Source organism: Peromyscus eremicus, chromosome 7 (assembly GCF_949786415.1).
Source record: "Peromyscus eremicus chromosome 7, PerEre_H2_v1, whole genome shotgun sequence".
Lineage (NCBI taxonomy): Eukaryota > Metazoa > Chordata > Mammalia > Rodentia > Cricetidae > Peromyscus > Peromyscus eremicus.
In genome coordinates, this window is record NC_081422.1 from 68071365 (window position 1) to 68094324 (window position 22960).

Sequence of the window (22960 nt, forward strand, 5' to 3'; positions counted from 1 at the left end):
GTGTGTGTGTGTGTGTGTGTGTGTGTGTGTGTGTGTGTGTGGTGGGGCACAGTTTGCTCTCTATTTTCTGGTATCTAAAGGAAGCAAACCTGAGACATTGAACACGGGAAGGAGCCCTGTAGCACGAATCTTAAAAGGTATTATTAATAAAAAACTTGAGAGCCAGGTATTGGGGTGAATTTTGAAAGATCAGAGAAGTAGAACAAGCCACAGCTAACCTCACCTCGATAACTCCTCATCAGATCCTGTTTCCACAAATCTTCAGATTGAAAGTTTCTGTGTCCTCATCCGAATGGATCTCAGCTGAATGGCTGCTAAAAGCCTAAAAGCTTAAAAAGCCTAAAAGCTTCTAGTTCCTGGTCCTCACGCCTTATATACCTTTTTGCTTCCTGTTATCACTTCCTGGGATTAAAGTGTGTGTCACCATGCCTTGCTGTTTCCAGTGTGGCCTTGAACTCACAGACATTGGGATGGATCTCTGCCTCTGGAATGCTAGGATTAAAGGCGTGTGCTACCACTGCCTAACCTCTATGTATAATATAGTGACTGTTTTGTTCTCTGACCCCCAGATAAGTTTATTGGGGTGCACAATATATCAACCACAGAGCCCATCTTCCTCTGTACCATGTGATGTCATATTAATTGTCATCTTGACAGGATCTAGAATCTTCTTGTTGGTAGAGTTGGTTCTTGTAGCTACAGTACTTATGGAAGCTTGAATCCTTAAAGCCAGCAGAACAGTTTCCCTGACTTCAGAAGCATCCCCAAAGTCCCTTGCAAGGGGCTCCTGTGATTGTCAGGCCTGCTCACTGCATTCAGTCCTTTTCTCAATTCAGAACTATTAGAAAACTCAATTCCACTTGTAAAACCCCTCAACCTTTGACTTGCAATCTAAATGTGAATTTAGATTTTTGTTTTATTTTGCTCTTTTATAGTATGTTCTGTCAGCAGAGGCAAGAGACAGGTTCTGTCCACTCTCAAGGGAGAAGCGCTATGCAAATGCCTGACTAACTCAGGCTCCTGAGACTTTCTGCCAAGAACTTCCGGGCCAAATATATTCATACAAGTGATGCAGAAAATGCTGCCTCCTGGACATGATATGCTGGGTATACCTACAAATTCAGAACAGCTGTGGTTACCTAGGTATGACCTGCACAAGATCAGGCTGGATGAAATTCCTGCATGGATAGAAGATGAGCTCCAGACCCCACTCTTTACAGAGGAGCTACTGGCAGTTGACATTGCTCGGGGAGAAAGAATTGCTGTTCTTTGAGGATGTGCCACTGACAGGATCCCCACATTTCAGTGGCTGCCCCACAATCATCCAGAAGGCTCTTATTGGATTTAGTGGCTTATTAAAAATAAACAAATACAGGGAGTGTGTGTGTGTGTGTGTGTGTGAAATTGGAGGAGAAAATTGGGTTAAACGTGATCATATTTCATTGTATGGATGTATGAATTCTCAAGAATAAAAACTTGATGCAAAGAAAAGTGATATTGAAGATAGTGCTTTCTGGATATGATACAGTGGGTACACTCATAATCTCATAACACCTGGGGCTACCTGTGCAAGATCGGCACAAGATCAAGCCAGACCAAATTCTGATGTAGATGGGGAAGAAGACCTCCAGCTCCCACCCCTTGTAAGTGAGGAGGGGCATATAGCTCAGTGGTCCAGCACATGTCTAATTTGCATACATCTGTAGGTTCTGTCCCTAGCATTGCAAAGAATAAAAATCAAAATTCATAATTATTTGAGATCATACATCCTAATAAGCTAGATTTTGTCAGTCTGCAATCTACATCCATCTCAAACATGCTCTACACAGCAAATGAATACACTTCATATCACAATTAAAATCAACTTGAAATTGGACTAGTAAAATTTGACACATTAATGAAGACCTGTTTACTTTTTATAGTTATAAGCCATTGGCTCTTTATAAAAGATTTAGTTTCCTTGTGTCAGGGGAAAACTCTCATACTTATACCATGTTGAAAGACTGTCTAAAGGGGAGCCTTTCTGAAGGTCAAAAACCCCAAAAAGCTATAAATAACTGGAGTACCTGCTTGAAACCTATAAATAAAAAACCTGACAAGATGTCAGGGTAGAAATCAGAATGATTACCTGGAAGGCACTACATTCTGGTTTCCTCAGAAGTGAACCAAAGCTGAATGGAGGTATTGCAATTCAACATGAATTAGCCTGGTTCTGGTGGCACACACTATCATATCAGGACATAATGTCAGGTTGTTGACGTCTAATGTTTTAGACTTGAAAAGGGCTTTAAAGATTTCAGGTCCTATTTTTTTTTCTATGCCTAATAAGTCTGCATTATTATTATGTGGCATTTCTTGATTCCATGTAGTGAGCAAAATCATTCAAGGTGATCAGAGTTTCCAAAGGTGAAGTCAGGTAGCAAAGACAGTCACCAAAGCCAGGCTTTTCTGAACAGTTTCTCAATGTTGCATGGCCACACTGACTGGGGCCAGTCAATAGATTAGGTACAGGCCACTTCTGTCATGCTGAGTGTCTGAGTAGGTGCAACATGTCACCATGTTGCTGCTTTTCCCCATTTGTGTATAGAACACAATGGAAGTAATTAATAAACACACTAAAAATAATAAATGCTATAAATGCCAATGGAGGACTCTGTACAGTGGCATGGGCAAGCTCCATGAATGACTTCATCGACGAGCAGTGTGCTCACGCTCACAGAAACAGTTCTCACCTAGTATTTCCCATTACCCTGAGACACAGAAAAGGAGGACATGTCAGTACTAACTGAAGATTCCTGACCAACCAAAGATGTCAGTGTATCAGTGTTTAATCCCTTAAAATTCAGGAAAAACTTACAACGGGAACCAGATGGGCCCTCATATCATGGTGGCTTTCCCCTTTAGCTCATACTCAGCAAAACCCCAGGCCCTCTTTAGGCACCTGAACTGGCTGTTGCTTTTCCTCATTATCTGTCCAACCCTTAGTCAAATAATAAATTAGGGAAATTTTGAAAAAATTAAATTCATAAAAGGGAAACTAACCACCTTTCCAACTTGTAATATACCTGTAAATAGACAGGGGACTGTGTTTCCTCATTCCATGTCTTTAACAGCCAATAAAATCTTTTTATAGCCAATAACATCTATCTAGAATTTCCTTTTAGATCTAGGAATTCATTGGGAAAACACAAAATTTGTGGTGCAGTGTTCCTTTTAAAAATTTAGTGTCTTTTAAGATTTTGTCTATGTTGTGATATTGTATATGTATTTGTGTGTGTGTGTGTGTGTGTGTGTGTTTACCTATGTGCACAGGTACCTTCAGGTACCCATAGAGGCCAGACGAGGGCATCAGATGCCCTGGAGCTGTAGTTATACTCAGTTGTGTGCTGTGGGATGTCTTTCTCTATGCTATGAATATGTGTGGCTCCCATTGGATAATAAATAAAGCTGTTTTGGACTACGGCAAGAAAGCTTACAGCCAGGTGGGAGATCCAAAGCAGAGAGACAGAGAAAAGGACAGAGCTGGGGGAGAAGTCAGCCTGCCCTCCAAGGAGCAACATGTAATGGGACACAGGTAAAGCCATGGAACACTTGGCAATACATAGATTAATAGAAATGGGTTGAGTTAAGTTATAAGAGCTAGCTAGCAAGAAGCTTAAGCCATTGGCCATACAGTTTGTAATTAATATTAAGTCTCAGAGTGATTATTTTATAAGTGGCTGTGGGACCGCTGATGGGAAAGATTCGTTCGGACTGCGGCGCCAGGTGGGACTGGGTGGGACCAAAGGAACTTCCCCCTACAGTTGTGAGTGCTAGGAATGGAACTCAAATCCTTTTTAATCATAATACACACTCCTAAATTCCAAACCATCTCTCCGGCCCTTCTGGTGCATTCTTTCAATTATGCAGCTTCTTACTAGTGCTGGAATCATTATTTAGGAGTTGAGTGTCACATGGGGAATAGTGATCCGGAGGACCAGTCAATGTCAATTGCCAATACAGTTAGGAAATGTGGACCTCATGCTGGGTTGCAGTACAGAGGCATAAAAGGAGACAGAGTCAGCAAAGTTGATACTTGGCTGATAATAAAATTTCCAAATTAACCTTATCCTAAGTAACGGCAGTTCAACCCTATCAGTGTCCAGATGAAATTGAAAAGGGATGTTGAATCATTCAACAGATGTCTATTTAACTTTTCTTTAGCTAACAGAACCTTAACAACAACAACAACATCAACAACAACAAAATCTGTGTCATTCCACTTATAGATGTGAAAACACAGGGATGTTCAAGTTTATGTGTGGTGGTGACTAGTGAGAACTCATTCTTTCACATTCTTTGCAGTTCTGGAGGGTCTTTTCATGTACACATGAGCTAATCCCTGCTTAACAGAAGCGATTCTAATGTTTTCCCCTAATCAACAGTCACGAGCAGTTTTACCATTGCTTAAGAGAACAATGCCATGCTAATGAGCTCATTCTCTTTTATGAGATGGATTCTGCAGCTTAATAATGATAGAGAGGATAATCCTAAAGTTAACATTTACTGAGCATCAATTCTGCCTCAAACTGAAACAAGAGCCTCACACTCCTAACAGCCCCGCCCCACAACTGTGCTTTGTTTATTTTGGGTCTATTCCACAAAACAAGGGACAACTCTCCTTTGCTGAATGGAACCTCTGCACACCCTGTGAGTACTGAGAACTGAGCAGCCACTCCATCTACAGCTATGAAGAAGGTGGACGTGGGTTAGATGTTAGCATCACTGTGTTGAGGGAGGGAGGAATAAGCTTAGATGTGGAAAAGTTGAATAAGGTGTTTAGGTCCCAGTGTTTTAGACCCACTGTTTAAATGCAGGCCAGTCAGGAGAAATGAATACAGAAAGTGCTAGAAGTCCCTTCACAGAGGAGGGGACATTTGATTTGATTACAGAAAGACCATTGGATTCTTAAGACATTATTTAAGAAAAGGGAAGAGAAAGAAGACAATTCGATTCCCACAATAGCAAAGTGGACATTCTATCAGACGTCAGAAAAATTCATTGTAGCTGGAGTTTTCTCCGGTCCTACCCAGCCCCATGGACCCCACAACTGCTTATAAAATAATCACTCAGAAGCTCATATTAATTAAACTGCTCGGCCATTAGCTCAGGCCAACCACTGACTAGCTCTTACACTTTAACTCAGCCCATTTCTGTTCATCTATATGTCGCCACATGTTCCGTGGCTTTACCTGCTGCCTTTACATGCTGCTCCCTGGACGGCAGGCTGGCATCTCCTCCCCTCAGCCTTCCACTTCCCAGACTTCTCCTCTCTCTTTGTCCCGTCTATAATTCCTGCCTGGCTGCTGGTCAATTAACGTCTTATTTATCAATCAATCATCCACAGCAATCTGTTCAATAGATAATGCTGAACTTGAAAAGTCAGTCATGGTGCCCCAGGGTCACCCATGCCTCAACACAAGGTGAAGTCCCAATAGTAAGAAACCATGGGTTAGTATTTACCCAAATGCAAGGCCAGGATCAGGGTGAGCAAGACAAACTCCCTTGACTACAGAGTTTAGGCTTGACTATGCACTCACACAGCTCTGAGAGTTTTAGCGTGGTAGACTTTGCTCCTGCCGTCCCAGTCCAGGTACATTTTTATTCTGCACAGTGTGAGTGTCACCTGCTGCTCTGAACTCCAGAGCTGTGTTTTCTAATACAGTGCCACCAGTCACTAGTCAAATGTGATTATTCAAATTAAACAGGATTTTAGAAACATTCATTCTTTCATTTTTCCTAGTACTGACTCGAGTGCTCACTGGCTGTAGTTGGCTAGTGGCCATGGTATTGGACAGGGCAGGGGTACATTTTCTCCAGCATCATGCATGATTCTATTGCATGGACCTGACTTGAATCAGTGTTCCCTGTAAGGACAGATGCCCTGATCTTAACTGGGACTAGCACTCGAAGGGACTTCAGGGTGAGGGCAATGATAAGAGCACCATTTCTAAGGATGCCATCTGTTGAGTCATTTGCTTAGTTACTATAGAAGCTGAGCTGACAAAGAGTTAATCTTCATGCATTTTACCTCATGTTTACTGAGCAGATACCCTATGCAAGACACTGTATGAACAATAGGAGCAAAGAGACTTTTTTTAAAGACAAAGCAGACTCAAATGCTCGCTTTAAACAAACACCTGTCATGTAACAGGTGAGCTGAGGTGTTCCAGAAAACATATAATAACATGAGCAAAATAACAGTAATTTGATGTACAAAAATAACATCATGAAGAAGAGCAAAATACCAAGCAGAGTTGGGAAAATTACCCACTGTTGCATCTATCAGGCAGTTGTTACAGGAAAGGTGGTATGTTGAGCTTAGGGATAGGCAAGATTGAGAACCATGAGCATGGTAGTGAAAGAACTTTCTGGATTGCTCAGACTATAAAGTGTGTGAGGCTTGGCTTAGCTGGTTGTCTGGTTCTTTCTGAAATGACAGGTTCTGAGAAGCAATTTTAATATAAATGGACCTGAATATATAAACAGTAATGCCATTAACAGGTTCCCTTGTACATAATTCAACTTTGTAAATTATAGGGTCATGCTTTCCCCCAAGCTTTGTTGATAGGCATTGAGATTTTCCTATGAAAAGATACAGCTGGGAGAGCCAAGAATCCAGGATCCAGCTGGGTCTCATGGAGTAGTGCGCTGCTCTGTTCCAACAGGGACAGTAGAATCTTACATCCACTAGATGGTCAGATGTATTTTAAGCACCCAGGCCAGAGACATCTAAATATATTTTAAAACTGAACAGACATTTCTCAGAAAAACAAGAAAGACGCTCTCTATGGCTTTTCTGTCAGAATATTTGAGAATACATAGGCCTGTTGCTATAACAAAACACTCAGCGCTTAGACATTATTTAGGAGAAAGGTTGGCAAGAAGCTCCTTCCCTTGCTGTGTCAGATTCCTTTCTTCTAGCCAACCCCAAATTTCTCAATTATAACCAATATCCTGAGTCAAACACTTATGAAGTTATTTAATAGATACCATTCTGTCATTGAACTGACTATATGTCAAATATGTATCTCAACAAAACCCACAGTCAGGCCCAGTGAAATGACTCAAGAGGTAAAGAAAGGCATTTGCTGCAAAGCCTGACAGCTTGAATTCAGTCCCAGGGACCCACATGGTGGAAGGAGAGAATCGATTCCTACAAGTTGTCGCCTGAGCTTCCTATGTGCACTGTGGTGTGCACACACCTCCACCTCCCACAGGTAAACAAGTATGTTAAAGGAATACTATGCTTAATTCAGTGTACAAGGTATAGGGTGTGTGTGTGTGTGTGTGTGTGTGTGTGTGTGTGTGTGTGTGTATATATATATATATATATATATATGCAATTCTGTGTATCAGTGTGTGTATTCTTATGACATAAAGAAATAAAATGCTTTTGGACAAAGATGCCTTTTCATCCTGGGGATTTGAAATAGGGCTAGAAGAGTAAATCTCAGGTGAAATACAAAGCAGGATTAAAATCCACCTTGGTAAAGTCACGAGGGAAATATCGGGGAGGTAGACATCAGCATGCTAAGCCGCTGGCCTCTTTGTGACATTCTGCAGTGGCATGGAAGAGAATCCGCTATCCACAGGGTGGAAAGGCAGCATCAGAACAGCACATGTGGCCCCAGCAGCTAATTCTGAACAGTAGCATAATTACAACAAGCCAGATGCTTTTAAAATCAAATTAAAGCCCTTTGTATCTGGGAAAGAGATGCTTAATTTTAAAGGGAGTCATTAATAAAATAGGACAGGAATGACCCACATGGGTAGGACTGAAAATTGTGTGCATTGGAACAATGACATAATCACAGAGTTCCCCATACTACAAAGCTAAAAAACAAACAAACAAACAAACAATCAACAACAACAACAACAAACCACTTAGTTCCAAGTATCTCCTAGATAGGCAATTGTATCCCTTCCAAAACCCAGGATATTCTTCTACCAGTGATGAAGATGCATGGTACAAGCACTAAGTCCCTAGGAAAAACACAGTGTAACCAGGGAATTCTCAAGGACATTTCTATTGTCTTCCCAACATGGGTTATTTCCGGGGTCAGGATTTTCCCTGGGGTTGGCCAATGGGAAGCCTAGGTAGGGAGTTTATCATCTGAAGACTAACTAGAAAGACTCAGGTGCTTTGGTTACAAAGTTCAAATCTCCTAGGAGCCATGGCTGATGTGGAAAATCACAAGTTAACATGGTCATTGATCTAGCCGAGATTCCTATGGAATGCACAGGATATCTTGCAAATGTAAGGTAAATAATTGTGGGTAAATAAAAGGGAAAGTTTCAAAGTGGTGGTGATAGACTCATAGGACTGATATTCAAATTCATTGGGATGCATATGATGTGTGTGTATATATGTATCTATGTCTGCTTTACATTTCTATATCTCAACTGCACCTGAAAAGGTTAATTCTAGATTAATCTTTGAGACAGGGTTTCTCTGTGTAGTCCTGGATATCCTGGAAATCATTCTGTAAAACAGGCTGGCTTCAAACTCACAGAGATCTGCTAACTTCTGCTTCCTGAGTGCTGGGATTAAAGGTGTGGGCCACCACTGCTGGCTAATCTTAGAATATATGTGTGTGTGTGTGTGTGTGTGTGTGTGTGTGTGTGTGTGTGTGTGTGTGTGTAACATTAATTGTTAGAAGGTCTTATTAAAAACAAACCTGGGAGCCAGGTATTGGGATGAACGCTGGAAGATCAGAGAAACAGAACAAGCCACAGCCAACCTCACCTTGTCAATTCCTTAGCTGATCTTGTTTCTTCAGACTGGAAGCCTCTGTGTCCTCATCCAAATGGATCTCAGCTAAACTGCTGCTAAAAGCTTAAAAGCTAACAAACTTAGTTCCTAGTCCTCTTGCTTTATATACCTTTCTGCTTCCTGCCATCATTTCCTGGGATTAAAGGTGTGTGTCACCATGCCTGGCTGTTTCCAGTGTGGCTTTGAACTCACAGAGATCCAGATGGATCTCTGCCTCTGGAGTGCTAGGATTAAAGGTGTGAGTGCCACCATTTTCTGGCCTCTATGTCTATCTAGTGGCTGTTCTGTTCTCTGACCCCAAATATGTTTATTAGGGGGCACAATATATTGGGGGACAAAATATCATCACATGTATACATAAAATCTTGTATGCATACAAGATATAAAGTAAATGAGACGCTTTCATGGGAGTGGGTAAGACAAGAGAAGGGCAGGGCGTAGGGAAGATGCCCAATGTACACTACAGACGTATGTAAATTAAATAAATAATTCTAGCACCTGGAGAGATGGCTTAGGAGTTAAGAGGAAGTGAAGACCTGAGTTCAGTTCCCAGCACTCACATCAGGCTCTCCCATCTGGGGCTCTGACATCCTCTTCTGGCCTCTACAGGCATTGCCCTCAAATATGCACACATATGCACATAAACACAAATAATAATATATACTAAAGTCACGGAAGAGGGGAAGTCTCTCCCAACACAGAGTCATGGATTATAGCAGAGAAACAGATTTCCCCCTAGGTACCATGGAACGGAAGACTCTTCTAAGTGGTACAACGAGCAAGAATTATGAAGAGGAAGCATGATCCGGAGTGAAGGATCTCAGAGTGGAGTCTACACCCGACGAAGTCAGCAAGAGACTGGGGGCATTCTATAGCCATGTTCTGCACTTCCTCAGATCTGAGATAGGCTGTTGGTTCTCTGGAAAGGGCCTTTTCTGGAGAGTGAAGTTGAGGAAATTCAAAAGGATGGTAAGTGGAGTCCTTGCAATCCAATTTGTATTACTTCCCTGGGCACAGTGCGTGCGAGGGTCAGTATCAGTGTGTGTCACGGAGGAGTCTGCACAGTGGTTACAACCCCGCTGAATTGTATTGCTGTCCAGTGGCACTAGCTCTACCATGCTACAACTAGACTCATTCATGGTTTCCTGCTCCATGTAACTAACTATCTGTCAGTGAGAAGCTAATCGCTAGCTAAGTGTTATTAGTATTTTCTAGACATCCATTATATTGATGAAGGCCTGTGAAGCCTCTTAATGAGCACATAGAGTAAGTATAATCAGGCCTGTATCTCTTCCTTGGTGGATGGGCATGAAACAAATGTAGAACCACATTTTCCACCAAAGTTTTAAGTGTTTGCTTTAGATTCATACGGGCTTGGTCCCATGTGAAGAATTATTAAATTGAAATCTTATTGTCCCTCACTGAAAGCATGAACTGCCATCAGCTCAATCAAATTACAAAAGCCCCTGACACTTGATACTGAATTGAATTTGAAATTATATAGAATGTCACTAAACCCCACAGGCCCCCTGTGTTCAGGAAAAAAAAAAAAAGAACACTGACTGAATTGCTAGATTACAAGGCCAGAGGGCTCTCAGTACAATTACTTACAAATAAATATGACTTTTATATTAAAACTGAACTATTTTCATGCAATTCAATTTTTTTTTTTCATTTTGGGTAATTTTTTTCTAGTGAAGGCTTGGGTAGTCAACTAATTCACTCCAGTCTGTTACATCACTAACAGATAATGTGCCGCTTCTGGAGTCTTTAACAACAAAGATACCTGTGTTTATTTTCTCCCACTGGGTCCCATTTTTTTATTTTCTATTGTATCAGTTAAGCAAAAGGCTCTTTTTCTCACTGATAACAAAGGTCCGGCTGGCATTTCTAGTTAGCATTAAGAGATAAAGCATCTGTGCCAAACTGACATAATTTCAGCCCAAATGAAAAAAAAAAAACCATTAATTTTAACTTGCTTCAACACAAATATATGATTGTTTTTGGATTTTTAAATATCCTCAAAATAGCTTATTTTCATCCTCCATTCCATCAATACTCATGGTTGCCAAGGATCCCCAAACATCTCAGAGTTGAGATGTTTATCTTCTGCATACATTAGCGTGCCCTAACACACACCACAGAGCTCTGACAGAGTTTTTTAAATGAATTATTCGAGAATGAACAAATCATCTAAATCAGGTTGGAGTAAGATCACCCAACTAGCCGTGAGCTGCTCACCCTGCTCCCAATCTTGCCCCTCCAATTAAGTCTCTCCTCCTGTCGGCTCCATCTTTATAAATGTGAATCTGGTCACGCAAAGCTCCCATTTGAAATTCCTAGAGGCTCCACCGTTCTTTCAGGACAGATCCAAACTACTTAACTCGGCCTCCTACATGTCTGCTTCACTTCCTGGCCTTATCTGTCAGGAGAAGGGACCCCCATGTTGCAGTCCTCACAGAATTCACTGCTCTTGTTACTTGTGTCAAATGAAATGTGACACCTTTGTTCCTGCTGGGGCTCATGGTCATTTCAGCTTTGAGATTGGTAACAGCTGCCCAGATGTGCTTTCTGGGTGCATCAGACCCTCTCACAAGTCTGAGGTGGTGCATTTATTTCTAACACTTTGTCTGGACCTTAGCCATCAGCCATTCACAATATATCCTTCTTATGTAATTACACGTTGTATGTCTTCTTGGAAAGCATTAGGAAGCCTTCTGACACAGCATTTGTGACTCTCTGAGCTCCCATGCATCTTATCTCTTCTCTCCCAGGACATTTTCCATCTGTTATTATAGCTGCCCCCTTTACTTCTCTCTGAGTCACACATAGATCCATGATTTTCAAACAATGATGGAATATCCTCCAGGGCTTGTTGAGCCGATTGGTGGGCCCTACCCTCCAAACCTTCTGCTTCAGGAGCTTCTGGGTGGGGCTTGAGGATGTGCTTTGCTAAACATTCTCCAGGACCTGCGGATGCAGTGGACCCCTGACTCCACTTTGCAAACAATGCAATAGGAAATGAACTTGGAAGGTGAGTGAATTGATTGCTCTGGCCCAAAGAGTGGCTAGTCTAATGCTCACATGGAACAGGAAGAACCCCAGGGACTAACTGCACAGATAGGCACATTTGTGGGACACATAAAGAGGGTGGTGATGTAGGTGCACATTTACAACCCTAGCTTAATATTGACTAATGTATCTCCTTGCATGTTGCCATCTACCCTTAGCACCTTGCCTTCCCTTGGTCAAATGTCAGGATTTGAGTGAATTATGAGAAGAGTCTAGTGTGCTAATTGACTATAAAACCTCTTTATGCTTATTTTTTACTTTAAAACTAAGGCATCTTGGGACCCACTACCATTGCTACAGCCAAGACTGCACAGTTTTTGGGAAAAGTCAATACAGGAATAACAACATTCTTTTGAAAAAGACAGCACAATTCCTGTAAGAAATACAGTTCTAAGAGCAAGGGGGATGTGCACAGGCACTGAGATAATCCACCGAAGAATCATTCGCACAGATTTCTTCCTGGCTTTTTCAGTGATTAGCGTCTCAACTGACTGTCTCCTAAAATTTTTACACTTGCCAATTAGTTTATTTGTCTGAGGTTTTGTTTTTCCCCCCACAAATGAATTAAGTGAGAACTTTTAACTTCTGTCCTACCATTTAAAATTTATCAGTGTACAAAAAGTATGTAGGATTTTACACTTCTAAAACAATGTCTGGCTCTTTCCTTCTTAAAAAGGATGTCAAGGGTAAGGTTAGAATTGAGAAAGCCACTTTATTCCTAATGCTGAGCTTTACAACTATTTTCAAGTTTAATATTTCATGAAGCCAGTTTGCAGAAAGGCCTTCAGGATGGTGGAAGAAAACAAGAAAATCTTTCCACTGTTCTCTAGGCTATATTTTAGGATGGATGGAAGGCAAGGCAGAAATGTTATTTGTTGATTTAATTCTCTTCTATAATTCATGCTTTTGTTTCCAAACTTTCAATGAAACATTATGTTAAGGCAATGTCTTCATCACACTCCATACCAGAATAACTTCTCGGTAAGTCAGACATTTGAGCGTTAAGAAGGTCTACAAGCATACATTACAGACAGAAAAATGTGACCAGGTTTTCAAATTAATCTTACAGTGGGGATGGCAGTTCTCACCATGATATAACTTTGAAATAAGCTATGTGTTTATACAGCTGATGGCACAAAATAATAAAAATCTTTGATAATTTAAAGAAATTCTAATTATAGTTCTTATCAGCACAAAGATCCAATTTCTTTACTATAGAGTAAAATCCTACTGATAAAAAATGTCATAAACTTTGATCAAGCATTAGAGTTTTTACATATGGAACATGTTTAAACATCAATAAGACATATACATATATATATATATATATATCCCATCAGATTTTTTTGCACAGATTTTCCACATCTATCAAATTGAGAAAAATCAAAACAACCACTATGTTATGTGCTAATGTTAGTGTTCATTAGAATTCATTCATACATTGGAACTAAAATCCAATGAGAAAGCATTAAGAATCAGAGCCTTCAGGGCAGTAATCAAGCTTAGTAGCTTTTGCCCTCATAAATGAGACAGTGTTCTTATGAACGGAGCAGGTACAGCTCTGGTCTGCCGAGAGAGGCATGGCAAGAAGGTGAAGCCTGGGGAGGAGAGAGCTAGTCCCACCAGACACCGAACCTGCTAGAATCATAATCTGGGCCTTTTTGGCCTCCTGAATGATGGGAAATAAAACTGTAAAACTGTTTGGCTTATTAATCATGCAACCTATTTTTTAGAGCAGCCAGATGGCCTGAGACAACAGCTTTGGTGGAACTCTATATGGCCACTCTGTAGATGAAAGACCCTGCTGTAGATTACTGCAGTGCCTAGAATACTTGAAAACCTCCTTGGAGGGCAATTTGCTGATACCTTTCAAAATTGTAAAACCTGTTTCCCATCAATCAACTACATATCTTAGACTTCTAAGAGAAACATTTTCTTTTATAAGTTACAAAATTATATATATATATATATATATATATATATATATATATATATATATGATCTTCCCAGCATTGTTTTAAATACTGTCACATAATTTGAATAATTGGAATTTCCATCAACAGGGACAAGTTAAATAAACTGTGAAGTATCCTTTCAGTGTCATGCTATGAAGATATGAAATATAAGAATATGCTTGTGCATTAATTATGAGACCACCTCAAAGTCATAGTATGGCACCAATTGCATTAACTAGGACAATGTATATATAAATATGTCTATTTAAATGTAATCTTTCTGAAAGGATGTACAAGAAGAGATAAATATTGTCATAATCTCCAAATTCTACTTTTATTTTAAATTATGTATGTTTGTGTATATGTGCATGTGTGAATGCAGTGTCTGAAGAGGCCAGAAGAGGCCCTCAGATCCCCTGGAGTGGACTTACAGGTGGTTTGGAGCCTCCCTATGTGACTACTGGGAATTGAACTCTTGTCCTCTGCAAGTGTAGTAAGTGCTCTTAAGCCTTTAGCTACCTCTCCAGCCCTGACTGTGATAATTTTATGTAAAACTATGGGTTGTTCATCCTGCTTTCCTTGAGTGAGGGCAGAAGTGGAGATTCCCTTGTGCAGGAGGATGATGGCTTGGCTTGTGCGACCTTGCTGCTGTGATCAGTTATGAAAGGGACCTGTGCCAGAAGCGAAGCCACTGGAGAGGAGAGGGCAGCAAGGCACATTTGCAGAAGTGGCGATCTCGATAGAGCTCTGGTGCCAAGCTTAATTACAGAACACATTTCAGTGCTTCCAAATACCTGAAAGATTCACTGTGAGCAGATGGGGAGTAACAGCCTTCACATTGCAGAGGGAGCCAGGTGGGCCCAGAAAACTGGATTTCATGTGTTGTAAATGTCACCCCTATAGAACTATGAGGTGCCATAAGGAAAGTACTGAGCCAAAGTTTCCCTTTTGGTGCCTGTTACTGTCAAGAACTATCCCTAATTTTAATTCAAGAACAAGGCAGGTGTTGTTGGAATGAATCACAGGGTGACCTCCTGGGCATCTGTGAGCAAGGCGACTCACAAACACTACCCCATTCAGTTCTCACAATTTTGGTATCAAGTGGAATTAACATTATCCCCTCTTCATATACAAAGAAATCAAAGCTTAGTGGGATTTGCTCAAGACTCAGTTGCTTCCTAATGATGGGAACTTCACTTTGAGTGAAGATCTCCTCTCAAAGCTTCAGCGCTTCCTAGGCTATCTCTAGTGCTAGATAAATAAGGGATCAGGTTCTGTGTGGAGCAAGGCAGGATAACCTGCTCTCATCTATGTCTCATGGGAATTACCTACAAAATGAAAGAAATGTTCAAGATTCTACTTCTTAGCCTACATCCAATGCCTGTTTTTCAACAAGTTGGTATCCTTCAGGAATTCTGTAGACTGGTTGGGTGCTTGCTATTCTGCCCTGAGTCACTATGTATAGCTAGAGGCAAGGGCAAAAAACTGGGCAGGGGGCTGTGACATTCAAAATCCTTGGTGGCAAAGGACTGTGACAAAAATCTCAAAGGGGAACAGCCGGTGAGATAGGAGAAAGTAAATAGATGGTGACTGGCCACTTAGAATAGACAGTGTTTTAAGAAGTGTGCAGTGGTCAAGGGTGCCAAAGGCTTTGGGGAACCTAAGTGAGGTTAGAGGACTGAGTGGCTTAGGGCAAGTCTATGTGATTGGTAACATAGGAAAGATAGTTTTAGGAGGTTGTGAGTAACTTGAGTCCAATCACAGGGCTCGACTTGATGGGTAGGTCCTACCAAGCTGTGACATTTTAAAAAGATTCGCTTATGTGTATGTGTGTCCATCATGTGAGTGCAGTGCTCAAAAAGGCTGGAAGAAGGCATTGGGTCCCACGGAACTGGAATTACAGATAGTTGTGAATGACTAGGTTCTGCAAGAGGAACAGTGCTCTCCGGCACTGAGCCATCTCTCCAGCCCCCACACTGCAGTCTCGAATGAGGGCAGTGCAATGCTTAGTCATTTTCTGTGTTCAATCCCAGTCTTCCTACAGATATGCGTCCAGCAGTAGCAGTTGTAGTAAATTAACTTTCCCCATACCCCAGGGTCCAGTGGCTCCTCCTTTTATGTATTTTAACATTACGTCATGTGTTTCCTTCCCTGGAATCTGACACTCTTTTAGTTATTGGTGTAATTATGGCTTCGTTGTCTATCCCCCCCTGCTAGACGGTAAGTCCATGATGATGGTGACTGTGTTTGTCTTATTTATTTCTCTTTCCCTTACTTTTACAGTGTCTGGTACATAACAAAAGCCAAAAAGTTAATTATTGCATATCTGTGAATTTACTAATGGCTTTAAACACTTTTCTCTACATAGGATGAAACCTCAGAAGCAATTTTCCTATGTAATCTGGATTGCTTTTCCTTGGCCATTTTTACCATTCCCCTGCTTGAAAAAAGTCAATCAAGCAAACAAAGTATCTAAAAGATAGATTTTTTTTTTTTAAAAAAGAAAGCAGTATAGCAGGATGCAATTTTCAATAAGACATTTGAGGAATAGGAAGGAAACAGAAGAGAGCCATGTAGAATATCTGAGAAAAACAAATGCAGCCTGGAAATCAGAGAAAGGGACCACTTCATTTCTCCCTGAGATTCTATTATCCTCTAGTTTTCCAAAAGATGTATGCAGAGATTGGAGCAAGGGATACTGCAGTCTACCTGCCCTCTTCTGCTACCCACCAATTACAGTGTGGATAGACTCCACTTACAGATCACAAACAAGCTAGCTTTATATTTGGTAGGACATTTGATAATTTGTTACTTGTTTACCTTAGGCTTTCTCTTCAACACTGTTCTGAAAGGCGGGGAGGTCTTTAGAAGAAATCTGCCACTAAACATATGGTTTTTCTAAGAACATGTGTCTAGCCTTGACTCTCCGTTTATCCATGTAACATCATCATGTCCTTCATATCACTATTGCTGTTCATAAACTAAAAAGTCTTTATTTTAAAGATATCTATATCTATATATAATGTTTATTCCCATAAATCAATTCAAGTTAATTAAGGCAACAGTATCTGTAGTTACTGGAAGGTTTTAAATGATAAATTTTAGAATAAAATATATCACACGTAACCATGCAGGACTCCTTCAGTTGGCTCTGAGCTCCTAATTGTTTCAAATTTTAATTTGCCTTTTAACTTAAGTCTGTTTGAACAAAAATACCATATTAAGAGTCTTTCATTGGCTTCTACGCTGTGTGTCTACGCTGTATGTTTTTAAACATTTGTCATTACTGATACTTTTGCATTGATTTCTGACTTTCTAGGCACTTGGCAGCATGTCTTGGTTTTATAATCCAACTCTGATGCAGACAGGAAAGGCATTCTGTCTATTTTAGAGAAGAGAAAACCCCAACTGAGGCTCTGCTCCACTAATGGAAATATGTAAGCATCAGAACACACATTGAAATCAGTCTTTGGATTTTAACTTGTGTGCATTTACAAATAAGACTCAGAACTGCAGCTCCTGCCATTCACAGAGCGCCTGTTATGTGTGACATGCTATACTGCACATGGATAATTCATTGATGGACAACAGCTGCAGAATTCCACCTTCTCTGGTGGTGGTTATAGTCTGTGCCACCAAATTATTTATCTTGTGACCTTAACTACTAAGTAAAGATTTGACAATACCACTGCTGTAATATCTACACTTTTAGCTCTGTAAAAGAATTACATAAAGGGTCTTCTCATTTCTGGGAAGGGAAGAGGAGTCTAAGGCTTAGAGAGTAATACAGAAGAGGACACCTTTGATGGAGACTTTTTTTTTCCCCAAAAAATATAATGTCACTGTTTGCACAATTGAATAATTTCCTGTCCTTCCTTTTCCTTACTTTAGGGGCACAAAGTCACATGTAACCCCAATTAGCCTCGAACGTACTATGCAGTTAAGAATGACCTTGAACTGTTGACCTTCCTGCCTCCATCCTCCAAATGTCTGGATTATAGGTTTGAGCCACTATGCTAGGCTTATGCACGGTTGGGGATCAAACTCATGGCTTTGAGCATGGTAGGCAAGCAGCCCCAGCCCCAGCACCTGAGTTTTCAAAGGGAGCTTTGTTTCTTTCTCTCTAGATGTTTACTAAATGTGGTAGAAGAAAAACAGAGAAGAGTGGAATACATTTCCACTTAATGCCACATTGGCCTAATGTCGGGTTTCCCTCAGAGGAATTGCTACCTATTCTGTGAACTGGAGCAAGACATTTAATTCTTCTAAACGCAATTATGCACCCGAAAAACAGGAACGATAATATCTGCCTTTGCCACACAAAGCTATTGTGAAGAATGAATTAGCTCAAACACAGGGAAATGATGTTCAAATGTGAAGACGCGGGATGGGAATTCTCCAACCTGTGGTTAATGTGAAATTAAATGAGCATACTTCCCCATTTTCCGCTATTCTAAAGGTACTGAAACAGACATCAGAAACAGAACGGCAGCGACCATAAGGCCCCACGTCTCCTCTTACCGGGTCTATCAGCTGGGAATAGAGTTCGTGGCAATTGTCGAAGATATACTTGTATGTAGAATCCAGACAGGCCCTGACACAGTCCTTCACTACCGCGCTGGCCTTTGGTGGGCTCTGCAGCTCCAGAACCTGATAGACAAATCATTTTCTTAAACACAAGAGAATGCTACACACCCATGAAACCATTTAAACTTTATTCAAGTACTATATAAGTCTATGTTTAAAAATCATGGCCTGAAAAAATCTTTGAAGTAAGGCAGGTGAAATGGCTAAGTGGGTAAGAGAGCCTGTTGCCTAGCCTGATGACCTGAGTTCAATCCCTGGAACCACACAGTGGAGTAAGACAAAAGACAACCAAGTCCTGCAAGTTCCCCTCTGACCTCCATACACGTGCCCACCTTGCCCCTCAATAATGAATGTAAAATCCTTTATGAAAGGGATGAGAATATATACATGTATTTATAGTGAATATATACTCACTTATATATAATACGACACACACACATACACACACACATACACACACACACACACTCATTTAGCTTTCTGAGATAGCAACCTGAAAATATTCATGGTTGCAAACATCCAAACAGAAGCACTTCGTATGACCAGGAACAACATTTCTCAGCTCCATTTCATCAAGTGACAATTACAAAGCCATCACTGTGTGCCTGACAGCAGTAATACCATAATGAGCAAGCAGAGGGACGAACAAGAAAGTCCTTTCCTTCGAGGCCTAAATTCTAGAGGTAACGATCAAACAAAAGTTAGACACATTGCATGACAACGCATGGGGAGAAGAAAACAAAGCAATGGCGAGAAGCTGGGAAGGTTGATGCACCAGGAAGAGCAGAGAGCAGAGAGAGAGCGATGAAGTCCGAAGGTAAGAGGGTGGAGGGGAATGGGAGAACTGCACAGAGAGTACTGTAAGAGCCTTCCAATTGATCAAGATAGAAGAGGGTTTAACAGAACAGGAAAGCAGCTCTTCACCACCAGCCGGCCTTTATAGAAAATGCAAGTTCAGCAAAGATCTCAACACTACCTTACACCACCTAACCTCTAGGGCCAAAGAAGAAAATGGCACAGAATGCGTATTTTAAGATTCTCCATAAAGCATCAATAATCAAGGCAGTATGGTGCTGGTAGATGTATAGATTTTTTTTAAAGTATACCATTTAATTGATCATTTACAATAGTACAAAGAAAAATATCAGTGGAGAAAGAAAATATTTTCAATAAATATAATTTAAGCTATCATGCCTAAAAATGCAAAGACCACCCCTGTCTCTCATTTAGTACCTTTGGGGATTTGTTTTTATGAAAAATGAGAAATTTAAAGTCTACAGTAAGATGCAACTTCACTCCTGTTAGAAAATAAGATACAGACAAGCAGTTAGGTAGGGAACACATAAGAGCTTCACTAAGAGCCCTAGAACAGATGGACACAGCATATGCTGTGGCTGGGGATTTTACACAAGAGGGTAAAAATGTGTGTCCAAACAAACACGCATACAAATTATTTATGTTTCATTTGTAATCGATACAAACTGAGAAGGACCAAAATGTCCATCCTTTAGTGAATGAGCAACCAACCTGTGGTCTATCCATAACACATAATCACTACTCAGTAACAGGAGTAGCAGACAGTTGATTCATGAAGAACATGGATGGATCACCAAGATACTATACTACATAGTGTATGATGCCACTCGCATGGCCTTCTGGGAAGGGAAATCCTCTATGCAAGGAGCTGTAGTATCTTCCAGCAGTGGTAGAGAGGGATTGAATGCAAAGGGGTGGCACAGGGAATTTTCATGGGCGCATGGAGCTGCTCTGTGACATATTGCCATTGTGTCTATGCAACTACACATTTCTCAGAATTACTAGAACTACATATTGAAAAGGATGTTTTTTTACTCTCTATAATGAGAACAAAAGATAATCAGAAGACAATACCTTGGCACTAACCAAGAACTCTCTAATTGGACTTACGACCCACTCAACAAGAAGGAGAGCATGCCTGGTATGGGAAACCTAGCTAACTATTCAGGGCTAATGAAGTCATGGTTATTGAACAAGAATCTACAACCACTAATTTACTAAATTGGCATAATCCTTAGCAACAATCTATAAACATTTGTCCTTACACTCACAGAAGAGTGTAGTCTTCACTCTTCATCAAGGAAATTTCTCTTTGCAACAGAAGAGACCACTGCAGAAAATCACAACCAATCAAAATGCAGATTGCAGAGCCCATTCCCATACATCTACAAAACACTCCCATACCTAAGGCTTAGGGAACACTTTGGAAGAATGGGTAGAATGATTATAAGAGCCAGAGGACCAGGGAGTTTTCTGTGAGTTTGTGTCTCTTAGGAGTATCAGAAGCTACTCCTATAAAGTCTTACCATCATGACTGCCCAAACATGAACTGAATAGGGATGATATCAATGAGCATGTCAAACTAGAGGGAAAAAAGTCCACAAGGTCTCAACCCAGTATAAAGAACTATAGACAAGTGAGGAAAGGTGGGAATAGGAGACATGGCTGTTCCAAGGGAACACATCAATTGGTCGTCCAGTGCCAAACCATTAGTCCTAAAAACATACATACTGGTAGCATTACACAGACTGAATAGGTTATATTTAGGAACAACACACACACACACAGACACACAGACACACAGACACACACACACACACACACACACACACACACAGACAGACAGACAGACACACACACACACACACAAACAAAAAAGAAAGATCCCATGAATTTGAAAGAGAGCAGGAAGGGAAGAAAGGGTATATGGGAGAGTTTGGAGGGAGGAAAGGGAAGGGAGAGATGTTGTAATTAAATTATAACCTCCCAAAGGAAAAAAAATAATAGAAGGAAAGAAAAATTTTGAAGAGTTTTGGGACTGGGGTAAGTGGGGTCAAGCAATGTTTTAAAGATTTATTAATGTGTATGATTTGTTTGCATGGATATATTCTATGCACCACATGTGTGCAGTTTTCACAAAGGCCAGAAGAGGGCATCAGATCCTCTGGAACTGGGGTTATAGGTGGCTGTGAGCCACCATGTGGGTGCTGGGAAAAGAGCTCAGAGCAGAAAGTGTTGTTTACTGATGAGCCATCTCATCAGCCTCTCCATGTTTTAAAGAAACTAAAAGTATAATTGATAATAGGGAGTAAACAGTAGGAGGAGGGAAGCTGATGATTCAGCAGTGTGAGGAAGGATCTAGCCAATGTGTTAGTGCCTATGAGGAAGGGAATCAGTTGCAAAGGTCGGGGAGGCCATCAATTCTAGAAAACAGACTCTAGGTGACAGTCAATAATACAAAAGACAGAAAAGTATAAATAACACGCAGATAGGGCAGCTGGTGGGGCTACGTCATAGTCACTTGAGGATATTCTCTTTCCCTTGTTCCTTTTACTAGTGAAGTAAACAGTAGAGTCATCAGTTGGTAGCCATGATGAGAAGGACACAGGCACATGGGCAGATGCTTCTCACTGGAGTGGTTCTCTTGTTCTTCCCACTTTCTCATCCCCCTGCAGTGGAGGCCATCACTTGCTCGCCTGAGTCAGCTTTCCCACCAAACCTTAGCTAGGTCTCACTAGCAGTCTCTGTATACTGGTACCAGCAGATCAGAAGAGACATAAATTCTGTTTACTCCAGTCACCAATGGGTCCTGATATTAGAAGCTAAGTGACATTAAAGAAACTAATCATCACCAGTATATCATGCTTTTGCTTTCTATTATAAAATACTATTTTTTTAGTGCTTTGTTTTGTTTGCTGTCTCAGAACTTGCTGATCAACTCTCACAATACTCTATTTCAAAGAAAAAAATTAAGTCTTGATCCTAGTGAGCTGTGTTTGAAAGGCTTAATATAAATGCACTGTTGCCCTAAATTATGACTGTCCAGAATTTGGTATTAAAGAAAGGGCTATATCTAAACAGAAATGCCTAGAGAGTTTAATAGACCATAGCCAACTGCACCAAAGAATCAGGTGACCAATTCTCATACAAACATTGCCATGGCTGACACTGGGCTGGCACCATCGGGTGAACAGGAGTCAGCTCTTCTCCTACAGTGAAAAGTTAGCAAACCATCCCAGTTAACACTTACAGGTAACTCTGCTTTCACTTATCATTCTTTGCAACTTTTTAACGTGTCTTGTAACTAAGAAAGCATCTGTTAAGATAGATTGAATGTGAATTTAATTCTGACGCAATCAATCAGTGTGAAGTGACCAGGAAACTTGCTTCTTTGATAGACCCTGTGTTGGAAAAGTCACGTAGCCTGGTACTACTGCCTGGATTTAGACAGTACTGGTCAGGAGCAGGATAAGCAAAGCTCTGTCAAGGGACAAATGTGTTCAGATGTCACCAAGACATGGTGGGAGTGAGATGAGATACCTTCATCCTGAAGAAGGTGATGCTGGTTAGCAGGTCCACAGTGGACTTCAGGTCCTGCAGTCTCTCACTGTTGCCGGCAGGAAAGTTTTCCTGGTTAAATAGGAAACAGGAGTGGGTCAAGTTGCTGATATTGGACCTCCAATGGGGAAATTAATAAACCAGGCTTACTGTGAAA

The 22960-nt window shown here is 40.8% G+C and overlaps 1 protein-coding gene across 2 annotated transcripts in view; it reads right to left on the reverse strand.

Moving 5' to 3' along the window:
* Positions 1-22960, reverse strand: part of Unc13c (unc-13 homolog C) — a 412574-nt gene that overhangs the window by 164375 nt on the left and 225239 nt on the right. For both annotated transcript variants that reach the window (XM_059268241.1, XM_059268239.1), the window contains 2 exons: positions 22786-22875; positions 18364-18492 (listed from right to left, as the gene is read on the reverse strand). In XM_059268241.1, the coding sequence (XP_059124224.1) occupies positions 18364-18492; positions 22786-22875 (219 nt within the window). The remainder of the gene's footprint in view (positions 1-18363; positions 18493-22785; positions 22876-22960) is intronic.